Genomic DNA, 15738 nt, shown 5'->3' with positions numbered 1-15738 from the left:
CGTGGGCAATGCAGATAGGTCCACATACATGGAAGCAAGCCAGATCCTCAGCCTTAGCCAAATGTGGAGTTGTTTGTGACAGAGAGCACTCACCATCGGGAAGGTGGAAGGTGGAATCCAGCTCCATCTTTAAGGCGCTGCATTACGCAGCTCTCTACAGTTCCCCCTTTTTGTTTTAGACGCATCAGGCAAGAGTAGAGGTCTGATCTCTGATATTAGAAATAAATTGGGACTTTGTACCGATGTTCATTTAGGTGTCATCCACCCAAAGAGCATCAGACCCGCCTTTTTCTCAGAGGCGGGACCTGGGGCATCAACCTGCATGCAATCAGACTTGCTCTTCTCTGGGTCGAAAGCGGCTGACCCTGAGTGCAGTGCTTAGCCTCGCATCCTGAGCATAACATTTTAGCTTTTTATGGTAGCCAACCATGCTTGGGGAGACTGTCCTGCTTCAATGGCTGTAAAGGCCTGAATGGTCATGGCTGCATTACACTTTTTTGAGACTCTAATCTTGCATATACACCACAGGCAAACCAAGGAGACCAACACCAGAAGGCCTGCAAATGCTCCCATGCCCGCCCATTCCTTCAGATGATTCATGGATGCAGCAATCCATGGTGATAATCCTGTGGCTAGTCCTGCATCCACTCTGGTGAATTTACTGTGATATTGGCCACTCTCAGCTGCTCCATTGTTGATTAATTTCTAAAGTGACAGGTTTAGAATTGATTATAATAACATTTTATTTTTGATATTATTAAAGAATCATTTAATGACTATGACATTGGGATCAGTTAGCATAAATGCTTCAATTACAGATCCACTGTCTTCTTCTTTCGAGTGCAAGCATACACACAAAGACTATCAGGACTCTTTAAAGAGACACAAACAGATCTGACATAAGTAGATTTGGCAAGTGGGAGCCCATGAAGGTTAGATTTTCACAGTCTTGTGTAAGTCAGCCAGGACTGACCATTTTGTGGGTTTAAAGAGATGGTTCAGCTGTAAGGGCACTTATTGAGCTTGTAGAGGACATGGGTTTAATTTCTAGCACCCACATGGTGGTTAAACTATCCATAACTACAGTTCCAAGGAATCTCATGCCCTCTTCTGATCTCTTTGGCCACCAGGAACACATACATGCATGCAGGCAAAACACTTCTATGCATAAATAAATTTTAAAAAATTAAAAAGAAAAACTAATGTTTCTGTCTCCAAATTTTGTTATCTCTGCTTTATTTGTAATAACTCGTTTCTTGTGTTGACTTTTTTTCACTTTAGTGAAAGACAGTTGCCATCAATGTATTTCTCATTAGGGGAAAAGGTAACTGAAATTCAGTCATGCTTCAGAAAATTTGGGACAATTTGGTAGTCCTGCCTTGCAGTGCTTAGGACAGATGACAGAGAATTGGAACTTGGGAGCCTGAAGAAGTGATGAAATGATGAAGTGCACCTTTTGTTTTATTTTATTTTATTTTATTTTTTGTCACATGTGGAAAATGTGATGTCACTCTTCTCACATTGCAAATGTTCTGATGGACTCAAAATACATGAAATGAAAGTTCAAAGCTACAAAAATTAAACAATAACTGTACAATTTTCTTGTCAAAGTACATCCAATTCAATGGTCATAAGTGTGATCTTTATGCCAGTGGATTAGTATAAAATACGCAGAAGCTTCTTGGGATTCCCTACGTGGAGAAAATGTGACTAATGTGGAACCTTAAAGCTTCTGAATAAAATCCATATATTTTGTCAGAATTATAAAACTGGCAAAGACACAGCAACATACTCCATTGTAATCAGGCAGTCAACCAATGTGGTGTGCTAAAGCTGTAGTTTGCAGGCAGTAAGTATAGCAGCAATGAATGGCTTTAAACGCCAGAAAAGATCCACTTTTTATTCAGTGAAATTCTTATATTTTGTCTAAGAACTGAAGACATTGAGACTCCCTAATGTTTATGGACTTATATAGTAATTTAATTTTATAATGTTAGGATGAAATTTTCCTTCTTCTACACTTTGACCTCTCCAGTGTTAGCAGGGGCTTGAAAGCTTGGATCCAAGCCCACTTATTGATCTTCTTTCAGCTCTGGTCCTATGCTAAATTCTAGGCCAACTGGAAGAACATGTGCTTGCATTTAATGAATTTAACTGAAGTAACAAATTCACCTTTTAGTTGAGTTATTAATAATATAAGGTGCTTTTATTTAGAAGCATGGAGAAATCGCCTGCATTTAAACCTTTTCATTTTTTTTAATTTTATTTTTTTCTTATCAGTTACATTTTATTAACTCTGTATCCCAGCTGTATCCAACTCCCTCATTCCCTCCCAATCCCACCCTCCTTCCCTCATCTCCACCCTGCCCCTTTCCAAGTCCACTGATGGGGGGGGTCTCCTCCCCATTCATCTGATCCTGTTTTATCAGGTATCTTCAGGACTGGCTGCAATGTTCTCCTCTGTGGCCTAACAGGACTGCTCCTCCCTTGGGGGGTGGGGAGGTCAAACAGCCAGCCATTGAGTTCCTGTTAGAAATAGTCCTTGTTCCCTTTACTATGGGAAACCAATTGGTTACTGAGCTACCACGGGCTACATCCGAGCAGAGGTTCTAGGTTATATCCATACATGGTCCTTGGTTGAATGTCAGTCTCAGAAAAGACCCTGTGCCCAGATATATTTGGTCCTTGTGGAACTCCTATCCTTTTCCCATCATACTAACTCCCCTTCTTTCATATGATTCCCTGTATTCTGCTGAAGGTTTAGTTATGAGTCTTTGTATCTGCTTTGAAAACACTGCTAGTTAGAGTCTCTCAGATGCCTTCAGTAGACTCCTGTCATACATTCAATGCACATCACATCTGTCTTTCTAAAAGAGAATTGATCATCTTACCCCATATCTGCTCTCTTGATTATCTTTTTTAGGTGTATAGATTTCATTATGTTTATCGTATCTTACATGTCTATATAAGTGAGTATATACCGTGTTTGTTTTTCTCCTTCTGGGATATTTCACTCAGAATGATCTTTTCTCGATCTTCCAAGACGGCAGCAGCTAGTGTGCAGCTTAGCTGAAAGGGAGAGGACCCACAACACGGAAATTGGTAAGTGAAGGGGTTGATAAACACTGAACAGAGTTATCTAGACTTCCAAGAAGAAAGAGACTAACCATGATCTGATTCCATCTAGAATCAGGTCATCGCAAACTCTTCTGGGAGGAGACACACTGAGAGGTGATCCCAAGGCACTTCCCAGCGCCCAAAACCCTACTTCCTCTTCGGAGGAGGCAGGAGGCATCCAGCATTATCTGCCACAGACCACATTGTCTGTACCCCTGCCCAAGCTAGATCTACAGCTCCCACCAAAGAAAAAAAAAAAAAAAGAAAAAAAGAAAAATCCCGAAAAGGGCACCTTTTAATTGTAGCATCTTTATTCTTTCTATGTGTGGGTGTCGGTATGCATGCCTGAGTGCGTGTGCCCTGGTGTCCAGAAGAGGGCATTGGATCCCCTGGAACTGCAGTTACTAACAATTGTGACCCACTTGGTGTCTGTGCCAAGAACCAAACTCAGGTCCTGGGAGAGCGTCAAGTTGTGTTTTTGCAAAGCAATCTCCCCAAGTCGCAGCAGTTACTAGTCTTTAACCCTTACAAAATATAATTCCCGGAAAATGTTGTACTTTTGTCCTTATTATATTTTTAATGTAATAAGGAATGTACATACAGCTTGTGTGCTATTGTGTGTTATGGGCATGTACATGTGGAGGTCAGAGGACAACTTCAAATGCTGCTTCTCTTTCCATCTTGTGGGTCCTGTGGCCTGGAGTTTAGGTCATTGTGGTACTCCTATTCACTGAGTCATCTCACAGACTTAAAAATATATTTGTTAAGTCTGATCAAATATCTTGAGAATTGTTTGCTTACAAAGACAAAGGAGCATGATAGGGGTACTAAGAAGGTGGCTTAGTGGGTAAAGTGTTTTCTGTACATGCATGAGGACCAGAGTTAAGATCACCACCACTCCCATGAAAGCAGTTTGTGTCAGTGTGCACCTGAAACTCTTGGTGTGTAGGGGGGGGGGGGCGTGATGGTTTGGCCAAATGAACACAGGTATCTCTTAGGGACTTTTCAGCCAGAGAACAGCCAGTTCCAGGTTCAGTGAGAGATCATAAAACAAGACTAAAAAGTGATTGAGGAAGATAACTCATTTACTCTGCAGATACTTACACATACACACACACACACACTATATCTATCTATCTATCTATCTATCTATCTATCTATCTATCTATCTATATATATATATATATATACACACATATATATATGGGTAATTTAAGAGTTCTTTAAAAACAAGATATTTATAATGGGCATGGTGGTGAGTACTTGTAATTTCAGGATGTGTGGGAGGTTGAAGACACAGAGTTTTATTTTGCTAGCCTGTTTTTCATACTAAGATCTTGTATCAAAACAAAAAAAATATCAATTAATTAGAAGTGAACTGAGTTTTCCCTTGAATCTCCTTGCTAAAGTTTTGATAAATTTGCTTTGATGGAACTTAATAATTATACTCAGAAAAAACTAGCAGAAAATTCTGTTAATTTCGTATGCCTTGTCTACTCAACTCATTCATTCATTCATGTAAATTCCATTTTTACTTGGTGCAAGTTTCTGGGCTTAAAGAGGATTAAAATACTGTCTTTGACTGTACAGAGTTAAAAGAAAACAAAATGAAGTAGTGGGGGATATTTTAGAATGATAATGTGGAAGATAGGAGCCTCTAACTCAGGCTGGCTCTCATACTTCCTAATGCTGTGACCTCATGTTGTGGTGACTCCAACCACAAAATTATATTTGTTGCTACTTCATAACTGTAATTTTACTAATACTGTGAATTGCAGTGTAAGCATCTGTTTTCTGATGTTCTTAGGCAACTCTTGTGAAAGAATCATTTGACCCCGCCCCCAATGGACCCCAACCTACAGTTGAGAACCACTGCTGTTTCATGGAAAAGTTAAGCTCGGTAGCCAAACTTAAAAGATAAGAGAAAGGTCTAGGGCAGAGTGTATGAAAGTCAAAAGCATGGAGTAAACCATTATTTTAAGTGTTTGGATCTGTAAGCTTAGACTTTATTCTGTGGGACGTAGAGAATCATCAAGAGATTTTAAAAAGGAAGTGCCTGACTCATATTTTAACTTAAGACCACACACTGATTGAAAGATAGAATTAGTGTACAAGAAAAAAAATGCCAATTCTTTTAGAAATCTGTTGCTTTAAAGAATGTAACATGCATAGTGGGAAGGGATAGAGAAATGCATATATATTTCTGAGGAATATATGAGGAATATGAGGAATAATGAGAGAAGTATGACTTACCTAGCTCTATTGATTCCTTAAAGTAAACCTTGAATCAAATTGGTTTGGATGATGTTAGCACTGCATTATAATATCCTTGAGGATAATTGAAAATGAGAATCTTTTGTTTGTTTATGAAACAGGATCTCACAATGTAGCCTTGGCTGGCCTGGAAGTTACTATATAGATGAGGCTGGCTTTTAACTCAAGAGATCCATTTACCTCTCAGCTTTCTGAATGGTGGGATTAAGGGTGTGTGCCACCATGCCAGGCCCTAGAAAATGGAATCTTGGTATGAGATTTTCAGGGAAATCAGGAGTTGCTGAAAGAAAAGAAATCCTCACAGAAGGACCAGAGTAAGTTCTGGAATCAAGGGTCTTTAAGTGATCTCAGCCATGGAAATTCATGAAGCTATACCAATTCTATAGCTGAGACTCAGCTACAGTTGCAGATTTTGGATCTTTGCTCTGTGACTGGCTTATCTTTCCTTCTCATTTGAAGCTCTGGGGAGGTATGATGCCTGCTGAGGAACTACACATTTTATTGTCTAGAGCTTTTCACATGTGTTACTATATGAGTTAGTAATCTTCACACAGGGTGCTAACGTTGGATTAGTTACTTTTCTCAACACTGTGAGAAAAGGAGTTGGAGAAACAACATGGGGGAGGATTGGTTTATTTCTGTTCATCCTTTTGAGGGTTACAGAGTCCTCCATAGTGGGGAAGGCATGTTGGGGTTCTTGGAGGCAACAGGACTCTGAGGCTGCTTCCTTTGTTCTATGGATCGGAAAATAACACCTCTGATCCACCCTCAACCACTCACTTATTGAAACTCAATGGATACCACCTCTTTAAGTTTCCAACATACTTCCCTGATAGATCTCACAGCAAGGGACCAATTTTAAACATGTGCTTGTGAAGAACAGTTCACAAGTAGAACCATAACACATGTGTTGGCTTAGATTGGAATGTGAGTAGTAATAAAATGCAGAGTATTGTGGCACCACAGAATCTGAGCCCTGCTTTCTTCATTAGGGACAATGTGAGGACCTTCCACCTGGGAAGGGTTTGTAAGTTATCTGAAGCCTGGGAAGAGGGATTATTGTTAGCCCTGTTTGGGGACTTACCTGGAGGAGATAGTTGAACTGACAGTGTTTTACTGTATGGAGGGAGAGAGCTATGGCAGAGGCAGAACATTAATGCAACATTAACAGGCAGATGGAGGCCCAAGAAGAAACTGTTTTGAGGTACCTGGTTGGAAAGGAGAGTATTGTCATGGGACCTGAACTATGGAAATAAGAAAGGAACATAGCTGTGGCAGAGGCAGAACATTAATGCATCCTTAACAGGCAGATGGAGACCCAAGAAGAAGCTGTTTCAATGTACCTGGGTGGAAAGAAGAGTAGTGTCATGGGAACTAAGCTGTGGAAATCAGAAAGGAGGAAGAGGTGCTGTATATAGTGGAAAGTGTAGTGTGTAGTGGATAGACCTGGAAAATTGATCACTGGTTTTGGAATAAGACCACTGTAGCCTTAGGGATAACAGTCTGTATTTCATGATGGAAATAAAACCAAACTGTCAGGAGTTGAAAGAATGAGTGGAGGTTCCAAGTAGAGAGGATGTGGCAGAAAGGGCATGCTTGAGGAACATAGAATGGTTATCTTTAAAACGTTAAGGGAAAAACATCTCTGCTTTTAATGACCAATATTTGGTTACATTTTGGCAGAGGGCAAGATTCTAATATCATCAGGGTAGATGGAAATCCCACGTAATCAAGACTTTTGAAAGTAATGTGACAGCAGTTGTATTAGTTCTGCATCAGTCTTCATTCAGTTTGTAAGTAAAACTGAAGTGATGTTTTAATTGGTATAAGACTATGATTTTAGGTAAAGGTAAATTTGTTACTCAATACCAACCTTAATACAATACTGACAGGGACAATGGTTTATCACACAGAGGCACTGAACGTTGTGATAAAAGTGAGTAATTGTGAGGACGTTGTGTTCCCAAAGGGTGAGGTAAAATTCAAGAAGAAATTGCTAAAGATACTTAGTTTGAGGGGTGATGAGGTAAAGACCAGTAGCAGTCTTTGCAGAACACAGGTAGTAGGTCCTGGAGAGGAGAAAAAGACCATGGAAGTCAGGCTGGTGTGGACATGGATCACATTGGAATAGCAGAGTAGAGAGCTGACTTTGACTACATCTAGTGGCCTCCCATTTTCTTTGAAAAATAAACTCACCAAGCTTAAAAAGCTTAACATGAATGAAGACGAATTGGATGATCCTTTTAGAACAACGGAAACAGGTTGACTGAAGATTTCTGAACATAATGTAGGTAGCACTGAGAAAGACCAGGTGATGAACTTATGGCAGTGATCTTTTACCATATTGACTGATAGGGTAGTAGCAGTGAAAGTGGACTGTGATACTGATGAAAGGCCATGGCCATGGCTTTTCTGGTAAGGGTGGTGGAAGAATAGGCTTATGAAGGAAATCAAGGGCATTTGAGGCCTTTTAAGAGATTCTCGTTTAAGCTTGTTCTGGAAGAAGAAGAAGAAGAAAAAATCCCAAGGAAAGATTCAGAGAATTAGATAAACTTTAAACGTGAAGTCTTCATATAGCATGTTCTATAAGAAGACAACAGGAAGTTCTTGCTGCAATGCCACAAATGCATTGTGGAGAAAACCTTGTTTTCCATACAACTGTGCATTAGAAATAACAGGACCCTGTGAGGGTGAGGCTGGGGTAATTACTAAGGAGTGTGGAACTTTGTAACCACACACCTGTCAAGTTCTAATGATCTGCAAGACTAGGTCAGTCCCCACTGGTGTTTGTGCTAGCATTGCACATGTCTGACTCTGCAGCCTTAGATTCTTCTTGAAGGTGTGTTCTTCACACCTACTTAATTGAAATGAAAAGCCTCTTTAAAAACAAAACAACCCAAAACCCCAAACAGGAAATACACATGTTAGAACGGCTAAATTTTAACCATAACCTGAGAGTGTGCCAGGTGTTGGTGTGGCTATCTAACAACAAAACCTCAAATTATTGTTAGTGGGGATGCACAATGATATAGCCACTTTGGAGATGGTTGGCTGTACTAACACAGCAAACTATATGTTTATCCTACTTCCCATTAGCAGTATACCCAAATATTTACCTAGCTCATCTGAATACCTAAACTTTCTCTGCTGGTCAATGTTTGCACCAAATTTACTGATGATCTTTAAAGTGGTAGCAACCCAGATAACTTTCATTAATTAGTAACAGATGGAATCAAGAGACCCAAGAAGTTTGATGTAATGGGATATGATCAATGACTAATGAAGTGAGCCATCAGGTCATGCAGACATGTTGAATTTGAACTCCATATTCCTAAGTGAAGGCAACCTGTCTAAAATGACTAAGGAGAAAGGGTAAAAGAGTAGAGGTAGTGAAAAAAATGTGGTTGTCCAAGGAATGGGATCAAATAGACTAAGTATAGAGGGTATTTTAGACATTAAAAATGTCTTGTGTGCTTGTGGTTCTGTAGTGTGGATATATGGCATTGTGTCTTAGGCAAACCATAGAACTTTATAATACAAGAACTGTAATGAACACAAATATAAAAAATCATTCAGGAGACAGGCAAAAACTCCAGGGTAGAATGCAGAATGTGATTTTTATTTTTTAAGTAGCGTTTCAATGCATTCTGGCTAAATGGCTTACTGCTATGCTATATTCCTGGCTTGTTTTAATTTTTTGAGACAGGGTCTATATAAGTTGCCTATGTAGTCATTGATTTTGCAAGTTGCCTCCTTCAGTATACTAAGTAGCTGGGTGACAGGTCAACACTACCAGGCCCAGCTTGACAAAATAATTTAGGTACTTTCCACCATTTTCATTTTCTTTGTCCTCTCCACTCACCGTTCTCCTTTGTATTTTTTGATGGGGCAGCAGTTCTCAAACTGTGTGTCACAACCCCTTTGGGGGTCAAAGGAGTCACATATTAGATAACCTGTATATTTATGATTCATACATGTAACAAAAATACGGTTACAAAACAGCAATGAAATAATTTTATGGTTGGGGTTCACCACAACATGAGGAACTCTATTAAAGGGTCTCAGAATTAGGAAGGTTGAGAACCACTGTGATAGGGCCTCACGTAGCCCAGGCTGTCCTTGAAGTCACTATGTGTAGATGAAAGCAACTTTGAATTCCTAATTTTCTGCTTCTAACTCCCAAGTGCTGAGATTGTAGATGTAAACCTCTACCCAACTTGATGAAATAATCTTCATTGCATAACATATTTGAACTATCCTCAGCGAAGGGGAGAAAGTACTGACCTCAGTAACTTTTGAATTAATGAAGTCTAAGTAAAGGCAAAGCAAACTATTTTGAACTCTAGTTGATAAGAGTCATATCCTATGGGATTGTGGGCTAATTTTCTAATGCCAATTCTGATTCTGTTAACTTCCCAAACTGCTGGACATATGTGCTGGAAGTGAATGGGTGAATCTGTACTCATACAGGAAAACTTGGTAACACCTCTAACCTGTGTCCTTTGTCTTGTTGCCCTGATGGCTTAACATAGTGGCATGCTGTGTACTTTAGGGAGATACTTCTGTTAAAATATCAGATTTTCTGTTTAAGGGCTTTCCATATTGCTAAGCTTTTAACATTTGTCAGAGTATTGAGAAAAGCTGTGTTATAGACCAAGTGACGTCTTGATTATGCTAGCACCATTCCTATATTTAACTGTAAGTGAACTAAGTCATAATTAATTAATATATTCTGTTGTAGTATAGGACTGGTTAGGATTTACTATTTCTGAGGTGGAATATTTGCAGGTAGTTGCCAAAATCTAGACTGTGGGTATAGGAAGGAGTGCTTTAAGTGGGAGTAAAAAGCCCATGATTGGGGTGTCACCACAACATGAGGAACTGTATTAAAGGGTCATAGTTGTGTAAAGGTTGAACTGGCCTAGAGCATTGTATGTGTTAGGCCATTACTCTACCACTGAGCTACACCTCGATTCCCTCTTTGATTTTTTAAATTTAATAATGAATAAACGCATTTACTTTTTCACATTTACAGAACGTTTCTAAAATGTTTTCCAAGAGCATAATAAACAAAGGCTCTTAATTCTCCGGGAACCTAATTGTTTGAAATATGTCTTTAACAGCTGGGGAGAACTTGGACTGGACTCTGGAGGAAAGCATTGAAGGCAAAGGGACAGAATCATTTTTTTTATGCTTTGAAATTTAGAAACAATTTTATTTAAGATCTGAAATACGATTCCCAAACCATCATCTTTTCAGAAAACTGTGGCTACACAATAATGCATTGTCTCTATCATGTTAGAACGTGCATTAGACTCAAATACAGAAACCAGGAAACAAACCACCATCTTTCAACAATTTGAGCAATGATAGCATGAATGCCTAAGGAACAGCAAATAATGGATTTGCAGAGGATGGGCTGTTCAGGTCATGCACAACAAGAAATAAGAGCACAAATGCATGGGTTTTCAGGCATATACATTTAAGTTGAACCTTTGGCACTAGGAACCAGGGCATCTCACCATGTAGCATTAACACGTGTTAGAAAACTGTGTAGTGTCAAAAGGGATAGAACCACCAGTATCCAAGCAATGTCGTCAACTAGGTAATAAAATGTTCTACTGAATTTCTTCTTTGTCTAATTACTGCATACGCTGGTAGCAACTTTTACGTGAGGAAAGGTGTCAGGAGACACTCTGTTTATTTCTTCTTACAACACAACAGGAAATCAACCTAAAATAAGCCCTAATTTACACTGACAGTTTTAAACAATGTCACTTCTACACTGAAAGGACTAAACAAAAGTGTTTACAGAGAGCAGACTACAGCGAGTGGTCAGTAGACCTTCACAGGGCTTTGCGGTGATACTCAGCAGAAGCCACTTGGTAATCTCTGGCAGTAAACAGCGAAGCAGAATTCTTTGCCAGATGCTTAAGGAAATCATGCAAATAGCCCAGCAGTAATGACAGGCTTTTCTCATCGAGGGGCATATAGGCCAACATTGCCCCAATTCTCACAAATAATCTCAGTAGGTGTGGTGCCCCATAGATGTGTGACACTGGCGCATCAGGGTGAGCCAGCAGGATCTCAGCATACTGGGGCCTTTCAAACTCGTAGAGCAGCTGAGTGCCCAGCATCACATTGAAATACTCTTTTATCCCACCCACAACTTCATCAACTGCATACTCCTTATTGTCAGCACTTGGCTGGGACTTGGTACACTTGGCATACTCCTCAAGAATGGCATCTACATTCTCTTTAGCAGGGAGTTGGAACAACTGCTTCTGCCTAGTAACCAAGTCCCAGTCCTCCACCAGCCATGGCTTTAATTCTTCAGGAATCTTCACTTCCACTTCCACATCCACTCTGTTCTTCTTCAACGCCGCCTCACTCTCCACAGTGGCATCGGCTCGTGCCCTTTCCTTCCGTGGGGGCTGGGGCATTTCGCTGCTACTGCCACCGTCTCCATTGCCAGGAGTCTTCTGCTGGTTCTTCCTTGTCTTCTGCACTGAACCAGAAGGGGAGTTCTCACCAGGGTGACCTCCCCATCTTCCTGGAACAGCTGGTTCAACATTCTCTTCCTGGGAACCAGCTGACTCCTTTCCTGAGGCAGCTCCTCTCATCTGATGTCTCTGCATGTTGCTTCCAATTGGTTTCTCAGAGTTGTCTTCTTCAGCAGGTTGTTGTCCACGAGTTTCAGAAGCCTGCTTTCTGGAACTCATTCAACCCTGTTTCTAGTCCATCCTACACTCTTCTTTCTTTCCCTTCCAAAGATTCCTAGCAATTTCCAGGGCAGAGGCTTACAGATCTCCTAGGGTGGTCTGGAAGGATGAAGTGGGAATACAACCCTGTATTCTGCAAGCAGGAATGCAAATAGGTTCCGCAACCAGGGTCAGACCTCCCGATCATTTACTGCACGGCAAAGATAGCTTTTCTGAGGATGACCTGAGAGGAGAATCCAGTTCTTTGCAGCAGCCGACATGTGATCACTGCCGCTTCTCCAACCTTAAACAGGGGGAAAAGGTCACGTGATTCAGCTAGCCAGAAGAACCAGGGAGCAAAATCCATATGGAATGCTGAGCTAGCTGTTCTGTTGCTGAGTTCTAAGGAAAAGACCCGAAGAGGTGGGCTGAGGCTAGCAACAACATTTTGGATGCCGCATTAGGACATCAGATCTCATTCTATAATCCTGTGGGCTATTTTCTTTTTCCTTGAGGCCAGAGTTTCTCTTTGAATGTACTGGACACCTGGCTGTCCTGGAGTTCGCTTTGTAGACCAGGGTGGCCTCCAACTCACAGAGATCTGCCTGCTTCTGTCTTTGTAAATTTCTGACCAGTGTACATTACCTACCATTTGTGATCTCAACTTGTTATTAAGAGTTTAAAATTTCAAAGGCAGACCATGACCTTAATCCCAGCATTTGGGAGACAAAGACAGGTAGATCTCCATTCTTGAAGCCAGCACTGTCTACAGAGGGAGTTTGAGGACAGCCAGGGGGCTGTGGAGAGTTTGAGAGAGAGAGAGAGAGAGAGAGACTTAGAAAGAAAGGACAAGCTGAGGCAGTTGAACACGTAAATCCAAGCACTTGGAGGAGACAGCCAACTCTTGAGCCTGGGATACACAAGGAATGGCATCTCAAAAGAAACCTAGAGTGCTGAGTAAGTGCTGAATCTTACAAATGAATTATGCAAAGACAGAAACAGAAGACCTACTACTATAATATTGTTCTTTATGTTGTAGCAATTAAAATGCCCGGCACAAAAATGATGATATTGTATTCGGGTAACTATTGAATCAAGCATCATACCCTATTCATAAATATTCATGAGCTAGCAAAAGCATTAAACATGGATAATGAAATTCTCCTGCTTTCAGATTTTCCTGGGACTCCTGGCCTAACATGGGTTAGGTCAAGGAGAGACTCCCTAAGATTGTATGCATTAGCCAGTGAGGACAACTTGAGTCATCTACATCACTAGGAGATTCAACACCCAAAAGAGGTTAAGAGTCTAACTTACTTTAGCAGATACAGCAAAAATTTAAACCTGCAGATGACTTATTTTCCAAACAGGAAAAAGAAAAGAAAGGCAATCGGACCCCAAAAATTGTTTCCTCAAGGCTAAAACTGTAATCATTATTTAAAAAAATGGCCCCGTGGAAGGACAATGAAAAACAAGATCACTACTACTCAATTTCCCTCTCCTCACCAGTGTAGCACTGGCAAAGAGCAACAACCTGCTGACCCCTCAGACTGCATTCAGCCCCAGCCTCTCAAAAGTATCTATCTCCAGAGCAGGGTGCGGGTTTCCCTCAAAATTAAACATTCACAGGCAACAGGATCCTAATGGAAATGAAGAGTACTGCCTTCCTCGACCTCCTTAATCTCTCTTGCAGGTTTCAGATGGCAACAGAAAACGAGTCACCTGTGGGGAGAAGCTAAGGGCCCGTGGGGAAAAACCATGGTTTAGGGCAGCCAGGACCCTTTCTGGAGCTAAATCCTGTTTGGGTGATTCCCAGCCCCACCTGCAACATCAGAAATAGGGCTGACAGGCTCTTTCCTCCAAGCATCAACAGCTTTTACCACTGCTTTGGTTTCAAGACAGGGTCTTGCTGGGTACCTCTGGCTGGACTGCCAACCCGTGGCAATCCTCCTCCTTTGGTAGAGTGCATGAGCTCCCTACCAAGGTGCAGTTCTGTTCAAAGTTTCTGGGATAGAGCAAGTCTATTCACAATAAAAACTTTTTTTTTTCAATTGTCTAACATACTCCTACATCTATCTCTTAACAGACTGTCGCCTTAGGGGATAAAATAAATCATCATCACCCTTATCCTCCTAAAGCACACGCTCCAGAAATGGTAGTCGAACACCACAGAACTTACACCTCGGGAAAAAGAAAAAGACAAAAAAAGCAATAAACGATAAACAAAAACAGCAGCCACGGTGGACATTTGACTAGGTTTTTCGAGAAGCAGTCAACAGTGAGTCCAGAGGAGCACAGAAGGCAGACAGGGATCAATGTGGAAAGAGACAGGAGGAGGATCATCGCCCTACCTTAAACACAGGGTCCTGAATACCACCCTGCTTGCCTCAGAAGGCATTGTAGGCCTGTTTCCTCAAACCTTAGTCTCAGGCTTCCAGAAAAAAAAATGACTCACAACGCTGTGGTGTGTGAGAGCGACTTAGGCCTATGACTGATTTGGAGGAAGGTTTAGGCTGGGAGAACAAGCAGGCAGTGAGCACATCTCAGCACTCCGCGTCTGAGGCACCCAGGGCTTCAGACTGAAAGGCAGGTTCACTGCTACCCCACTGGACAGTCCCAGGGCACAGGGCTCTGCGACCTCCACTCAGGCTGCCCTCCCAGCCTCCCTGCCAGCATCTGGAAGACTGTGCTCAAGGCCAACCGGGAAGCTGGAGTGCTATTTCCAGGGATGCTCCGCCAGAGTCCTGACCCTGCCCTATGGAAGCCTACCACAACCCCGCTCCTGCCGCCCCGCCCCTCACCCCCCACCATGGGTGTCCTGCGTGTCTTATGGGCTGACTCCTGTCACTCACTGGCCGGCCCCGCACAACAGAAGGTGACCAAGGCACCGCACGGGGAACTGGGGGCCATGGCGCGTCCAGGTTTGGGCCCGTGGCCCTGGCAGTCAGCACAGGCGGCTGAGGCCCACAGCAGTAGCAGCCCTACACTGACCGCTTGGTGCAATTCCTGGCGCTGCCCACTGGGTAGGGATCAGCACCGAGAGGGCTGCCAGCCTAGGGGGCAGAGGCCGGCCATCCTGGTAACTTAGGACAACAAAGAGCCCGCCCCTGACTGAGGTCATGTCCAATCAACAGCCTCTCCTCCCAAAGAACTAACGATTTCTTCCCGCCGATTCGTCAGCGGGACCTGTCAGTCAGAGAGTGCTCGCCCAGCCCCTGTGCAGAATGCCTGGGGCACATGACTGTGATGGAAGACTTGGCGCATGCGCACCAGTCCCAGGTGTGCCCCTGGGCGAGCTTTTGCCTCCTAGCACCCTGGCAGGTTCGAGGATCCCATCTTGGTATTCTCACCTGAGTAACCCTTTCTGTTTCGAGCTGGCAGCACTTGTCCTCTCGCACACACTTAGGGATTGTCAAAGCTAGGGCATTTGTTTTCTTCACCGCCTCTGTCTGTGCTTGGGGTCGACTCGAGTTCCCTGGTGAGGAGGATACTGAGGCGCCCAAGAGAGGCTGAACCAAGGTCACACAGACTTAAGACTTGGTGCTGATAGGGTCCTCACCTCTTCTCGCTCCAGGATTAAAGTGGGTTTTCTAAAAGTCTCCCAACAGGGCCCCCCCACCAGTCCAGAGGCACAGCCTTCTGGCCT

At 42.3% G+C, this 15738-nt stretch overlaps 1 protein-coding gene across 2 annotated transcripts; it reads right to left on the bottom strand.

Moving 5' to 3' along the window:
• Positions 1 to 11237: 11237 nt before the first annotated feature.
• On the bottom strand, positions 11238 to 12140 carry LOC132650024 (mortality factor 4-like protein 2). Of its 2 annotated transcripts, XM_060374838.1 has the most exons (2): positions 11955 to 12044; positions 11238 to 11894 (listed from the first exon to the last, which is right to left on the bottom strand). In XM_060374838.1, exons 1-2 carry the CDS (start codon positions 12027 to 12029, stop codon positions 11238 to 11240), a joined length of 732 nt encoding a protein of 243 aa, XP_060230821.1. In that variant the 5' UTR covers positions 12030 to 12044. The 2 variants fall into 2 exon arrangements, with proteins under 2 accessions (XP_060230821.1, XP_060230820.1); XM_060374837.1 differs by having other exon boundaries at positions 11238 to 12140.
• Between the last annotated feature and the right edge of the window lie 3598 nt (positions 12141 to 15738).

The sequence above is a fragment of the Meriones unguiculatus genome, chromosome X (genome assembly GCF_030254825.1).
Source record: "Meriones unguiculatus strain TT.TT164.6M chromosome X, Bangor_MerUng_6.1, whole genome shotgun sequence".
In the NCBI taxonomy this organism is placed as follows: domain Eukaryota; kingdom Metazoa; phylum Chordata; class Mammalia; order Rodentia; family Muridae; genus Meriones; species Meriones unguiculatus.
This window is presented reverse-complemented; position numbering and strand designations above follow the sequence as displayed.